At 40.0% G+C, this 14,152-nt stretch overlaps 1 protein-coding gene across 1 annotated transcript in view; it reads left to right on the plus strand.

The window, feature by feature from the left end:
* DAP (death associated protein) overlaps positions 1-12,874 on the plus strand; it is a 56,625-nt gene extending 43,751 nt beyond the window's left edge. Inside the window, exons 3-4 of the mRNA XM_074576195.1 lie at positions 6,438-6,480; positions 9,663-12,874. Of these exons, the coding sequence (XP_074432296.1) occupies positions 6,438-6,480; positions 9,663-9,782 (163 nt within the window). The 3' untranslated portion in view covers positions 9,783-12,874. The remainder of the gene's footprint in view (positions 1-6,437; positions 6,481-9,662) is intronic.
* The last annotated feature ends 1,278 nt before the right edge of the window (positions 12,875-14,152 follow it).

Consider the following 14,152-nt stretch of genomic DNA (forward strand, 5'->3'; position numbering starts at 1 on the left):
TTCATTTCGTGATCAGAAGAAGGCATCAAAGACAAATATACTCTCGGATAGCAATGCTACATACAGCAATATAGATAAGAGATGGTGGATATCTTTCTTAAATAATTTTCTTTTATGGCTAACACATGCACTAAAAACAAAGATGAATGAGAGGCTGGTGAGATTAATCAGGCCATATGCCGCAATACATTGACAGTGAATGTAAGAACAATGAATGTCAATCAGTTGCTATTAAATATAATGGCCAGTGATTTACCACCTCATTAAAAGATCATGACACCCAATTTGCTTTTATGTGAATAGCAAAACAAATAGTCATTAAAATTTCCTGATAGGGCATTGAGTTCTTCCTTCAAACACATTAATTTTGCTTTCATAGGAAGAGGAACAATTTAGCAGAGTGGAAGCTATCTCATGGGGTTTGTCGGGGCACAGACTAATACAGAGGGACAAGAAAATTGTTTTCCATAAGTATTGTCTATAGGCATGTGTATGAATTTGAGTATGAGTGTGTATATACATAGTGCATTTCATCAAGGTTTGGCATCAAGGGGAAGTATTGCTTTTTACTTGTTTTAATATTTGCCACAGCACCTGGATTTCTTTGAGATTGTTCCCTGCTTACTGTACGCGACACTCAGAGGTTCAACAGTGCCATCCTGTGGGTGATCTTAAAGGTTTGACAACTATGGCAGATAAATAAATGACCTCAACAGGATAAATTATCACAGAATATCAGATACTGTATGTCCCCGTGCAATCAGCTAGAATATTTCCCTCTGGTAGTCAGTCAAATTAATTATTACTTTTCTGTCCAGAAAATTAATAACCTAAATGTACTTTAACCAACGGGAAAGTATTTCAGGCAAGCTGATGAGCAGTGTGCTTGTTAGTTTTACTCTGTTACTGAGAAATGTGTTTTTAATCATCTCAGTGCGCTTTTAATCATCTTGGAATTTATTTTCGCAGACAATGCCAAAATCAAAGGCAACTATGTAAATTCAAATAAGTACCCCTATGAAGAAGTATCTGGACATCTTTAAAGAGGCATCGGACTGAAACTAAGACTAGTTAGCTTTCATGTTTCATAACCAGGAAATATGAATTCCCAAGCGACTTTGCAGATTAAGCTGGATGGTTTGAACAACTGGCCAAAATGCTTTTAATTCCAGAAAGATAAGGGGAGGATGAAAGTCTGAAGTTGTGTTGACTGAAGATGAAATTCTGCTCAGAATATTTGGAGAACTTTCTGTTCATGGAGTGAATATCATGCCAGGACAAGGTAGAAAATAGCAAAGCTTGCCCTAATTAGGAACAGTTGGGGGAATCAATGGGTAACTGCAGATCATCCTAGTTCATATATGTTTTTTCATTTTGCTTGCCTTAGTAACTTGTTAACGAGCGTGAATGATAAGTTTATTTGGCAATGAGCAAAGAAGTAAAAGGCAAGCTGCTCAGTAGAAGGTTCTGCTCATTTTTCAAGTCCCTGCTGTTCCGGGGTGCTGGAGGGCGAGGTGCGGGCTATCTGCACGCTGCCGTTGCCCAGTGCTTCAGGGAGGTGGGCGCAGCTCCGGGTTCTGCATGGGTGCTGCTTCGGTTCACAGCCTGGTACTGAAAGTTCTCCTTTGCTTTCCACCACTAGGCACCAACTAGGAGTCACAGTACATGCTGCTGGATGATTAGATTAAAGGAAGGAAACACCAAATTACAAACTCCACCGGTACTCTTTGGTAGTTAAAAATTATGGCACTATTTGTGGGTCCTGAGTCTTCCAAAAAACACATCACACTATATATTTCATGTGTCTGTTTGCCAGGCCCACTTAAACAGCAAAAGGTGATCACCAGTGATGAGACGTATCATTAAGTCCTATGAGTATGAAAAAGCAAATATGAACCATTCCCATTTAGAAGATTAGTTTAATTTAAAGATTAAGATCTGCCATTCAACCTGCCACTGGAAACCGGCGTCAGATTCAGATCCATCCCCTCGTGTGACGCTGTGGTAGGCAATTCAGATGCTGCCAACAGGAGAGTGGCTGCAGGCGTTCATCCCCTGCGCGGCTGTGAGAACGTGCTGCACTCTTTCCTGCATTTGGGACCACTCTTCAGCAGCTGTGAATCTGTGTAATTTCTATATTTATACATGCATAGCCTCTGCACGTGTGTGCGCGTGTACACTGCATAGATAGATATAGTTAATAACTAAAATTCCCTGTTGACTTAGTAAACTAATTTATTCAGTTTCTCTATTTTAAATGGAGTTGGATAAATAGTCATCTGCCTCATGTATGTTCTGTGGTCTGTAGGAGATTTCACAGTAATTCCAGCGTCACTGCATTTGTCTTTACAGTATGTCTGTCAGACTTCAGTTCAGCCAGTCCCTCTAAGGTGAAGGCATAAGATTTTAGTATTATTAATGCCTCATTTCGTTTAGTTAATGATCTTTTCCAGTATTCCATCTTGTGATTTACTTGCAATGTCAGATAAAAATCTTATTTAAGCTAAGTGTTATGAAATAATAGAAATCTTTATTTTATTTGAATACGATCAGGATAAATGAATCCAGTAGAGAGTCTGATGTTAAACAGGTGCAGTTCTTAGCAGCATTGCACATGTAAAATCAGGGTAAGTTCTTTGAACACTCAGATCTTAACAGATGTGTTGTTTTTCTCCATATGTTATAATAAAATAAGAATTTGCTCTGAAAGTATTGACACACTCTAAGCACTCTTGGCAAGCACACTGTTGTATTCCTTACGCAATATCGCCTGTGGCTATTATTTAACTTTAAATAAATATGTGCATTAAATGGCTGTAAAGCACATATATGTATAAACAAAATCAGGTTTTGTCAGAAAGTAATATTTTTTTGCTTTCTTGTTTACTGACGCCTAGACAAAGGAATGCTGCATCCTCAAAACAACATCTGTCAAACTGATTTTCATCAGATTAAGTATATCCTCAAAGCAACCATCACAGCTTACAAAATACTGGAAATCTAGGTTGTGCTTTCCATGAAGCACCAGTAGAATTTAAAGCACTTGAAAGCATTTTACAAATGTAGCGATGATAGCCTGTGCATATTCTCCATTTTTGTTTCTATTTTCAGTAGGTTCTTGGGGAAGATAATGAGTGATGTTGTACCACTGCAATCCCAGTAGATGTCCCAGAGTGTAATTACGGAGTTACTGTTCTGGCAGCTAATCGGGGTCTGCAAAAAACCAATGGTTTGGGAGTCTGGCAGTACAGATTGAATTTCTTGCGAACAAGTTCATCTGTAGAAAGATTTCTCTCATTTAAGAAGGAAATTAAAGCGTGAATCAGTGAGTGATTATCCAGGCCTTTCTCTGATCTTGAATTCTTCATAGTGTACATGTGTGATTATGTATGCTCTGGCCTGATTCTGGTTCTATAGATCATCAAAGATAATTGATAATATTAAATTTTTCAAGATCTTTTCTGGGACAATGTAATCTATTGAAACCTTGTTACAGTGTGTGCCTACAGCTGAGTATGGGAACTCAGGTCAGCCAGAGATGAATGCCAAGATTTCTGTAAAAGATCTTTGTGGATGGAAGGTAGAGGCGCTTGAGCTGGAAGCCACGCCAGTGTTCCCATTAGTTCTTCTGTTTAGAAGTTGGAAATATAGCATAACACAAGAAGAGTCCAATCAAAAAGCCGTGGAGATGACAAACAAGGGTGAAAGTTGAAGACAAATCTGTTCCAGCATAGATATATTTTTACAACTCTGGTTTCCCATTAGGGTGTTCCCTTTGTGTCAGTGAATTGCCCTGTGCTCTCCTCAATGTTCCGCATTAACCTTAGGAGAGTTAGTGTGAGGGGTTTTGGTGCCTGCCACACACACGCCTGTGGCTTTGTCCTAATTGGTCTCCTGTTCCTAAGACAGTGCAACTGAAGACAGTCCCAGAACCAATTGCATACACACAAGGCTAAATATGTTATTTCACGATAGAGTTCAAGATAAATGCTTTATGTCCGATGGGTATAATTTTACCAGGAAAATAGTATTGCTGATTTTTGTCTTCTTTATAAAGATAAGTTAGCTAATTCTGCGGTACTAGCTGAAACGTAAACTTCGGACTGGATCTTTAGCTTAACTGTTTCTGAAAATGATCCTTACAGGATCTTTAGCCTAGTTCCTTAGACAAAAGAACATACAACTAAGTAAAAATAAGTATGAAAATGTACCAAATATTCTGACTTTATCCAGCTTTATTGTGTACCCAGGGAACTTGTCAAGCTTGGGTCCTTTTAATATTAATAGCATGACATTTTCAACAGGAGATCAGGGTTTCTGAGAAGACTTTTACAATTTGCAGTGGGAAAAGCTGTGTTTGCAACAGCCATTCATTATGCTAGAGATTCCTTCTGGTTGTCATTTTTGGCCAAAGCCATGGAGCATTTAACTTGTTTTTAAAGCAAGAAGTATGGAACAGAGAGCAGATAATACAGTCTGGTGGTAGGCAGACAAGTGGTAGCACGTTCAGCAAATACAGGCTCTTTTTGGGAAATGTTGATTTGAATTTCATGCATCATCCGAGCATAGTGAACACTGAAAGGTCATAGTAAGAATATAAGGACAAAAAAAATCCATCTGATTTGAATTTCTCACTATCCAATATTGTTAATAATACAATGTCAAACAAATAACTGTTTCTCTGAGTGTGACTAAAGCCAGATTCCATGTATAGTTGAAGAATAACTTGCCACACATTTTTTTTCCATTTACTATTCATTTGCTTTATAATGTCATGGTGTTAGTTTATGAATGGTACCGTGAACCACTGCAGTACATCTGTGTTTTCGCAGTCAGAGTTATTTCTTTGAGTTTGTTACTCAGCATCCAGGAAAACTCATGCAGACTGTAACATACTAATTGGCTGAGTACAATTAGGATAAAATGAAAGTGTTTTACTATTGATCTTTGCTTTTTATTAATTCATACTAACAGAAAATTAGATAGAAGTCTAATACAGTATCAAAATATCCTTTCTCATTGCCGAAACTATCACTGGTACTCTTAAATGGAGGTATTTTAGAGCAGAACTCCCTTCCTTTCTCCTTTTTTCTAATCCTGTCTTTCTGACTTTTAAAAATTTTTTCAAAGGGATGATGAGTCTTCGTTAAAGAACTAGGGTGTTCAGAGACTGTAGCAACTCTGACTTAAGCAGGGCTCCGGCAATATTTTATTAGACCATTATCTCAAGGTCTAATATTGTGCTGCTTGTTAACTTAATTTCACATAACATCGTATTAATAAATCTTCACAAGCTGTGTAGTTGTAAAGTGCATCATAATAATCAGTATCATTCCTCTAATAAATCATTGTATTTGTGTTTGCTTTGTGTTGTTCCAACCTCCTCAACCATAACATCACAGGGTAGGGACCCTTCTCTTGGTCCAATTAATGAACCACCTGCTCTGAGTCCTTAGAGGGAGGCACAACTTCACCTCCACACCCTCATTCCCTTTGCAGTGCCTCAGGTCACACCGTTTTCTTACAGAAGTATTACCTCTATTGTGGAGATTTTCTGGAGCACCTGATCGCCATCCTTCTGCAGATTCCATGCAGGTGTATGGTTTTATTTGCCCAGGAGACCACTGAAATTGCTGGGCATTTATAATTTAGACTCTGTGGCAATGCCCACCCCCAGGGCTGCACTGTTAGATGTGGCTCACTTTGGCCTCTGTGTAGAGGTGGTCGGTTGAGTAGATCGGTGGCCCAGGGAAACTGATCCCTCATGCTGACCAAGCTTCAGAGTCGAATTCTACCTGTGGAGGGTCTGTTCCTATTGGCATGGATGGAGGTCTGCAAATGAAAAAGCAGGACAGATTTTGCTTTATGTTTTTTAACATTTGTTTTATTGCAAATGTCATTGTCCCTCTGTGTAACAGAGTAGATAAATACCTGCTTGAAAATCCATGATTTAAAGTTCTGGGTGTTGTTTTTTCTAAGACTCAGAATCTTAATCCATTTGATTGACAGATATAAACTTGAATTTTATTTTATTCTCTGTCACAGCAGTAAGTTTAGTCCAGCTGCAGTTTTCATTGTTGCAATACAAATATATTAAGCCTAAAGTACTGCTGGCAGCTTATATATAAAATTTGAGGATTAAGAATCCAATGCAAACAAACAAAGACTCTCAGCTTTAAGTAAGGAACAGAGTGTTGTTGGACTGGCCTTTTACTGCTGTCACAATTACTGTGAAGTAATAGCGGCCAAAACCTACAGGTCTGTTCTTGGGTTCAATAAGTACTAATAAGGCAATAGTCATCCGAAGAGGAAATTTGTCTTGTCTATTTGAAAGGTTCATTAATTGCCAAAAACGCCATCTTTTTTTGCATTGTATGTATGATGTACTTTTTACCTTCTAAATAATTTGTACTAATAACCCCTCTTATTTTTTTCAGCCCACCTAAACCAACGGTGTTCATCTCTGGTGTCATTGCTAGGGTAAGACTACCATTAAATTTCTTTCAGTCATAGAAAAACGATTGCAGGCTTCTCAGAATTATCACTGATCAGAGCAAAATTAATCTTTTTCATTCGCCTTCCTTTTTTATGAGAAGAGGCTTTATGGTTTGTATATTTGTGTAAGTCCCTTTGAACATTCTTTTTAGTTTTGTGTGAAAATGAAATTATTTATTGAAATTGCCTCCACCGTTTTACTTTGAATTTTAGCACTTCAGGTTTATTGGATCTTCTTTTCATATCTAAGCTAGATATTACTGCATTCATTTTCTTTGAAAGTGGTTGCATCTAAGTCTGCTGCTATAGCTTGATCAGTGATGAGAAGGAACACTTCTGCCTGTAAGGATACGTGTTGGAAGATACGTGTTTCAGCTGCCATATGTGCCTTGAGGTACTTGGGACTCAAGGCATTATTCCCTGGATTTTAGCAGCAGGCAGGACCTGGAAATCCATAAGCTAAATCATTAGTATTAACTAGCCATTAACGGTATGATCAGTAATTCATGCCTTGTGTGTTGTGACGGGGTTTTTTATCGTGGCTTTGCATGATGGGTACCTTTATCATGATGGCCATACATCACTGGGGTGTGTAATGGGGTGGTTTGCCTGTAAGATGCTGTAGGTGGAACGAGCGAGCTGATGCAATTTTCCCCAGCCCATAGGGGTAGTAGACAGGCACTGCTGTATTTCCCGGAGCTCCATCTACACCAAGGTGGATACCTATTTAGGCATTTAGATGCATAATTACTTCTCACTAATTATTGCATTAATGTTTAGTAATTTTGATAGCGCTTCAACAATTGTAGGGCAGTGATTTTTTTTTTATGAGTGATGTAGGAAATCTCAGACATAAAAAACACAGGCTCCCAGTTTAGTAGGCATGCAAAAGATTCAAAATAGAAAGTTTTCTTGCTTTTGTAACTCACCTTTTCTTTAGCTAATCAGTTACTTGATAGGGTGCTATACTTACCCCTCAGTAAGCGGTCAGCTACAGGTTTATTTATTAAGCTATGAAGAGCAAAATTGTTCTATCATTTTCTGAGATTTTATAACTCCCAAATATGCATCAAAATTTCTTCTCTACGTAATAAACAAAACATAGCAATGCTTTTTTGAACACAGAGTAATTTTTCAACTATATTTTCAATTTTCCTGATAGTTCTCATCAGTGTCAAGTGGAGGTTTATATACCGTGACCTGTCCTGTTTAACGCCTTTATCAGGCAGAAGGCTCCTCATCAGGTTTGTGGGTGGCACCAAATTGAGAGGAACAGTTAATAAGTGTGAGGGCAGGGCTTCTACTCGGAGGGACCTGGACAGGCTGGAAGAATGGCAGGCAGCAGCTGGACACAAGCCAGCCGCATGCAGGACAGCAAGAAGGCCAACAGCATCCTGGTCTGCGTTAACAGGAAAGTAGCTGGTAGATCGAAGGAAGGGATTATCCCCCTCTGCTCAGCACACTTCAGACCACATATGGGATAATTCATCCAGTTTTGGACACCCCAGTGTGTGAAAAGTGTTGGTGAACCAGAGCAAGTTCAGTGGAGGGGCCAGCAAGGTGGTCAGAGGCTGGAGCACATACCCTGGGAGGAGAGGCTGAGGGAACAGGCCTTGTTTAGCGTGGAAAAGAGATGGTTTCAGGAGGACCTAACAGCAGCCTTCCCACATCTACAAGGAAGTTATCAAGAAGATGGAACCAGGCTGTTTGGAGTGATGCATGGCATCACACGAGAGACAACAGACACAAATTGAAATGGCAGGGCCTGACTAGACATAAAAAAATAAACTTTTTCACTGTGAGGACATTCAGGCAGTGAAGCAGGTTGCCTGGAGGGGCTATTCAGCCTCTGTCCTTAGAGATTGTCAAGACCAGACTGCATAAAGCCTTGAGCAAGTTGGTCTGATCTCATAGCTCTCTCTGCTTGGAGCAGGACATTGGGCTAGAGACATCCTGGGGTCTCTTCCAACCTGAATTATTCTATGATATTTTGATTTGAGGATAGGCGTTTCCTGTTGATGCTTACGGACTGCTTCTGTCATCTGCTCAACCGTTACAGTACCCACAAGTCATAGAAGAGCTGCATTCCCCTCACCGGTTTGAGACAACAAGGTGTGAGGGGTCAGACAGGTTTGGAAAAGGCAAACAGCAGCATCAGGGGGAAAGAAGGTAGAAAAAGTCAAGTCTGAGGAGATCTTTGAAAACTGGAAGCAGCTTGGAGTACAGAGAAAAGTGGAAAAAATGTAAAAAGTTAACCTAGTGATCAAGGTTTAAAAAAAGTTAGATCAGAACAGAAAGGAAGAATTTGGAGTAGGTTGAAATGTGGTGAGGTGTGAAACAGGCTGTCTGATACATCAACTTTGTATAAAATACCTCCATGTAAGGTTGTCACCCTGTGAGACGATGGAACGCAGGGAGTTTCTGGATTATGATATGTTTGTCACCATTTCTGAAGGGGGAAGTTGTGGTGCTATTCTCCTCCCCCTCTCACTGAGCACTGGTAGTGGTCGTTTCCCGTTGCTTTTTGAAAACCTCATGGGACTGACCCTAGAAATGACAGTTGTAAATAGGTGGCATAAGGGTTACACCTGAACTGTCCAACAGCAGCACGTGAGAACTAACACTAGCAGACCTGGCTACAGGAGTATGTTAAACTTACAAGCCAGCCAACCCTAAGATTTGAGTCGAAAGTAGTTTTAGATCCTGCCTTTCTTCTCACTGAACTGTCATTCCTACAGTAGGTTTTCTTGTGCGGATAGCTTTTCATTCTGCCTTACCTTATTTGTAAAATACTCTCTCCTCTTTCTGGTTGCTTTGTGAAAACCAAATAGGTGAAGTAGAACTGACCACACAAAGGCAGTGAAAGTGATGTAGCATGAGGAGCCACTAAGCACTGAAGATAGGAATGGTTTTTTTCACCCCCCAGCATCATTTTAAGATATTACATTCTTGGATGGTGTGTGTAATTGGAAGAAGTGAAACGAACATAAGTGAAGTTTTGAAGTTGGCTAAAAGAATGGCAAGATAGGATGTATACAGGGGGACTTCAGAGTAACATGTAATACTTTTTCATCTGCTCTTCACGTTTTTAAGAACTTGTGTCCACTTGAACTGGAAAGTACGCTTTTAAGATTTCTTTAATTTTTCCTGGTGTGTTCTTTGAACAGGGTGATAAGGACTTCCCTCCAGCTGCAGCTCAGGTGGCACATCAGAAACCACATCCTTCTGTGGAAAAGCTTCCTCACCCGCAACATGTCAAACAGCACATCCACCAGCCTCGCAAGTGAGCTCTCCATCAAAATCTCAGCCAAACTGCCATCGGTGAATAAGTTTTTGAGAGAAGACAACCCTTTAGGATTCACACTGTCAAATCAGTAAAATTGACCCCTAAAATAATAAGCTGTTTCTTTTACCTTAATTCTCAAGGGTTAATAACAATGAAGACATTGTTCAGTTGTTATCCCAGATGGAAAATTCTCTATTAAGTATTTGCTGATCAAGGGTGGTTTTTTTATAAGATTTTCTCATTGCCAAGATAAAACTTCAGTATGAATAATGTGATTAATGAGCTTAAAACTTGTACTTTTTAGTTGTGGCATGGCAATAAGCAGATAGTTAATGTAGTTTTTATGCTAAGCTGGTAAGGAAGAATAGCCCTTTTGTACTGGTACCTTTACTATCTGGAGGGAGTTTGTCGTATGTGGTGAGACAGAAATCGGTGGTTGGCTTGATCACATAGAACCCTTGCAGCCTTCAGTATCCTACGGTGTCACACCACAGTGGCTGTGCCCTCTGATTTCAATTAGTGAGATGACAAAAGGGCCCCAAAACATTCCCAAGTGGGTAGAAATCCAGCTGAATCTTCTTTACACCCCTTTGCACTCAGGCAGTCTTGCTGAGGTTCTTCCATTTGGAGATCGGTGTGTATGGAGAGGGGAGAGATATCCGAGTTACAAGACCACTGCTGCTGTAGGCAACTGGTTTGTGATCTCATGGATCTCACTGGGGGCTGTATTTTTATGAGGTGATGATTTCTCCATTCCAATAGCAAGCTGAAGGAGCTCAGGACCTGCCAGAATTGAACTTAAAATAAACTGGAGAAAAATCTATTTTCCTTTTTTAACTTAGAGTTTGAGATCACTGTTGAAAACTAAGAAATACCATTAGTAAATGTGTTTAACTTTATACCTAATCTCTGTTCCATATCATATTTTTTCATAGTCATCTTATTGTGAATAAGGGATATGAGAGAATAAAAAAGTTAGTTTTAAAATAGAGCAATTGGATTAGTTTTGGCCACATAATTAAATCTTTTCATTATGCAGTTCAAAATCACTTAGCTCTATGGTCTTCCTTCTACAGCTCATCTCTATAAAACCCAGGAAAATAATTTTTTTAAACATTTCACCTACATTTTTAAAGTGTACTTCTTTTTTTAAGTGACTACAAATACAGTACAGGCTTTAGTACCCTCTAGATTTATAAAACTTCTAATAACTTCAAAAAAAGTGGGTACTGGAGCTAGTGCTGCAAACACTCACCTGGCAAATCAGTGAAGGTTTGGGGTCACTTGGGGCTTTACTAGTTCATTTATGTTTAAAATCAAATAGCATGGAAAACCAGTAAGGAGAGTTTTAAAAATTTAAAGTTTGGGGCTTTTTAAATTTTATTTTTAAAAAATTCTGCAGATTAAATAATTATTCCCTGAGCAGCTGATTTAAAACAACAATGACCAACAAAATAATGTGAAATATGGCCCATTTCACAAGTGGAATAACTCACTTCATGTGGGTGAGAGGGACCAGACATTTCTGTCTCTTTGTAGGCTTGAAATGGAAATGATGTTTTGCAAAGGGTATGCATGAATATATTTATTCTACACCCAAGAAGGATGTACAATCTGTATATGTAGTCCTTATTTGCAGTTAATTAATAACCGTACTTGCCTTAAGAAATGAACGTTGTTCATAAGAATTATTCTCTTAGAATATGCATAATTTTTAAAAATGCTTTCTGTTTCTGATGTCGGTACGTCTGAGGCCTTGTTTGTAGCTGCTCATGGGTGTACGAGTGATTTACGCATGAGTAGCTCTTTCATAAGGGTAGCATTGTTGAGCCTCGTGAAATATCTGCACAAGGTAATTTGCTGGCAGGAATGTTTGCAGATTCGGGACAGAAAGTGGTGGCATCTCATTGATGGTTCAGCCAGTAGCTGTCGACGTGCTGCATCAGCGATGAAGCAGATCATCGTAGTCGCTTGGTACTGGTAGCTGGTGGCTTGAGGGTGAGCTGGATGCGATTCAGCTCTCCTACTCTTGTGCCTACATCTGAAGGTAGGGTCTAGGCTCCAGCTGTAGTCAATGGTGATGTTGCCAAGACAGTCGTTAGAGTTTAGGTATGGCGCCTTTGACCAAATGGAAGTGTTTTTCAAGATGAGCTGGATCACTCTTGACTCCATTGACTGCGGTGGAAAACTAAGCGTATCTCAGTGTAGAAGCACGCAATTAGGTGGGGCTGGGCACCTCTGCCCTGTATCTAGGATAGCTGGTAGAAATGTGTATTTCTATCTTCTGAAAGCAACACCACATTTCCATTCAAATATTAAAAGTTAGGAACATGGATGCTTTTGGATTACAAACTACTGCTCCTCGTTGTTAATGCAATATATACAGCATATGTAGACAATACCTGAATTTTGCCTTTGATTACTTAGATGGGTATGTAAGTTAGTACAATCGAGTATGACTCTCAGGATAGCTTTAGTGGCTTTTAGAACGCAGGAATTCCTATATGGTTAGAAAATGTCTCTGTATGAAAGCGTATTCTATATTGTTGGGAGGTATCCATGTTTATACACAGATGTCCTTACATTACCTTGCCCAAAATAAAGAATTGTAACTGGTGATCCGGATTGCCTATTGATGGTTATTGATACTTTAAGAAGTATGTTACAATAACATCCGAGCACAGAAGTTGTTCAGGTGTTAACTTGAAATGATTGCAAAAGAAATTTTCTGTAATTGTCAATGTGGCAATAACACAACAATAAAGCATGAAGTTGTATATTGGGCTCATTTTTCTGTAAGTACAATGTAAATCAGCAGGGGGGGGTTTATGGGATTTTATTACAGAATGTCACATAACTAATCAACATTTTATAGCCAGTGAAATTTATTAGGAAGTTTTATGACACAGTGGATGAGCTGTTTTGAATGGTCCAGTCTCATTAAAATAAAACTAGACACTACCAGCTAGAATGGGAGTTGCTGTTTTCCACTATGAAATTGGAGATCCCCACTAGATCTCTGTGAAGGTTTGGAATCTAAGCCTGGTAATAAATCAGTCTGTTAAAGGAAATTAAATTTAATGCTTTCCATTGCTTTGTGTTTTTTTTTTTTCTCCTAACCTTCTTTCCAAAAAAGAAAGTTTTATAATCGGAAATGGTGGCAAGCTTCTCAAACCACTGCCGTTAACATTACACAGTGCGTGATATAACAAGGGATTCACAGAAGAGTTTGAAGAAATGGCCACAGGGATTTTGGAAGCTTTCTGATATCCTATACCTGATATCCTATAGGTATCCTATATTTACTATATGTGTAGTGTGCATGCAATACAACAAATATCTGTGATACCTCACAGTGCAAATGATAGATTTACAGCCCAGGGACGCTTACAGTGTTTCACCCTTCGATTCTGCAGGCACATAATGATAAGCTATATTATTCAAAAACTACCTTCTTTCATTAAAATTTTGGAAAAATAGATGTGCATGACATCTGGCATGCTGTTCATAGAGTTGTCCATAATTATTCCAAGTTCCATGGCCCTGCTATCAGCAATATTGCAAAGTTTATTAGTAATTGGAGTTTATTTACTTCTAATTTCAAGTGACCCACTGATGGGCCAAGGCGGAGCCCATCAGTGACGGTGGTAGTGCCTCTGGGATAATGTATTTAAGAAGGGGGAAAAAAAATAATTAATGGCAATAACTAAAGAGAGGAGTGAGAATACAAGAGCCAAACAACTCTGCAGACACCAAGGTCAGTGGGGAAGGAGGGGGAGGAGGTGCTCCAGGTGCCTGAGCAGAGATTCCCCTGCAGCCCGTGGTGAAGCCCATGGTGAGGCAGGCTGTCCCCCTGCAGCCCATGGAGGTCCACGGTGGAGCAAATATCCACCTACAGCCCATGGAGGACCCCACGCTGGAGCAGGTGGATGCCTGAAGGAGGCTGTGACTCCATGGGAAGCCCACGCTTGAGCCCGCTTCTGGGAGGACCTGTGGAACCGTGGAGAGAGAAGCCCACGCTGGAGCAGGTTTGCTGTCAGGACTTGTGACCCTGTGGGGGACTCACGCTGGAGCAATCTATTCCTGAAGGACTGCACCCCATGGAAGGACCCACATTGGAGAAGTTCATGGAGAACTGTCTCCTGTGAGAGGGACCCCACACTGGAGCAGGGGAAGAGTGTGAGGAGTCTTCCCCCTGAGGAGGGAGGACGGAGCAGCAGAGACAAGGTGTGATGAACTGACCACAACCCCCATTCCCCGTCCCCCTGCGCCGCTTGGGGAGAGGAGGTAGAGAAATTGGGAGTGAAGTTGAGCCCGGGAAGAAGGGAGGGGTGGAGGGAAGCTGTTTTAAGATTTGGGTTTATTCCTCGT

This window comes from Larus michahellis, chromosome 2 (assembly GCF_964199755.1).
Source record: "Larus michahellis chromosome 2, bLarMic1.1, whole genome shotgun sequence".
NCBI lineage: Eukaryota > Metazoa > Chordata > Aves > Charadriiformes > Laridae > Larus > Larus michahellis.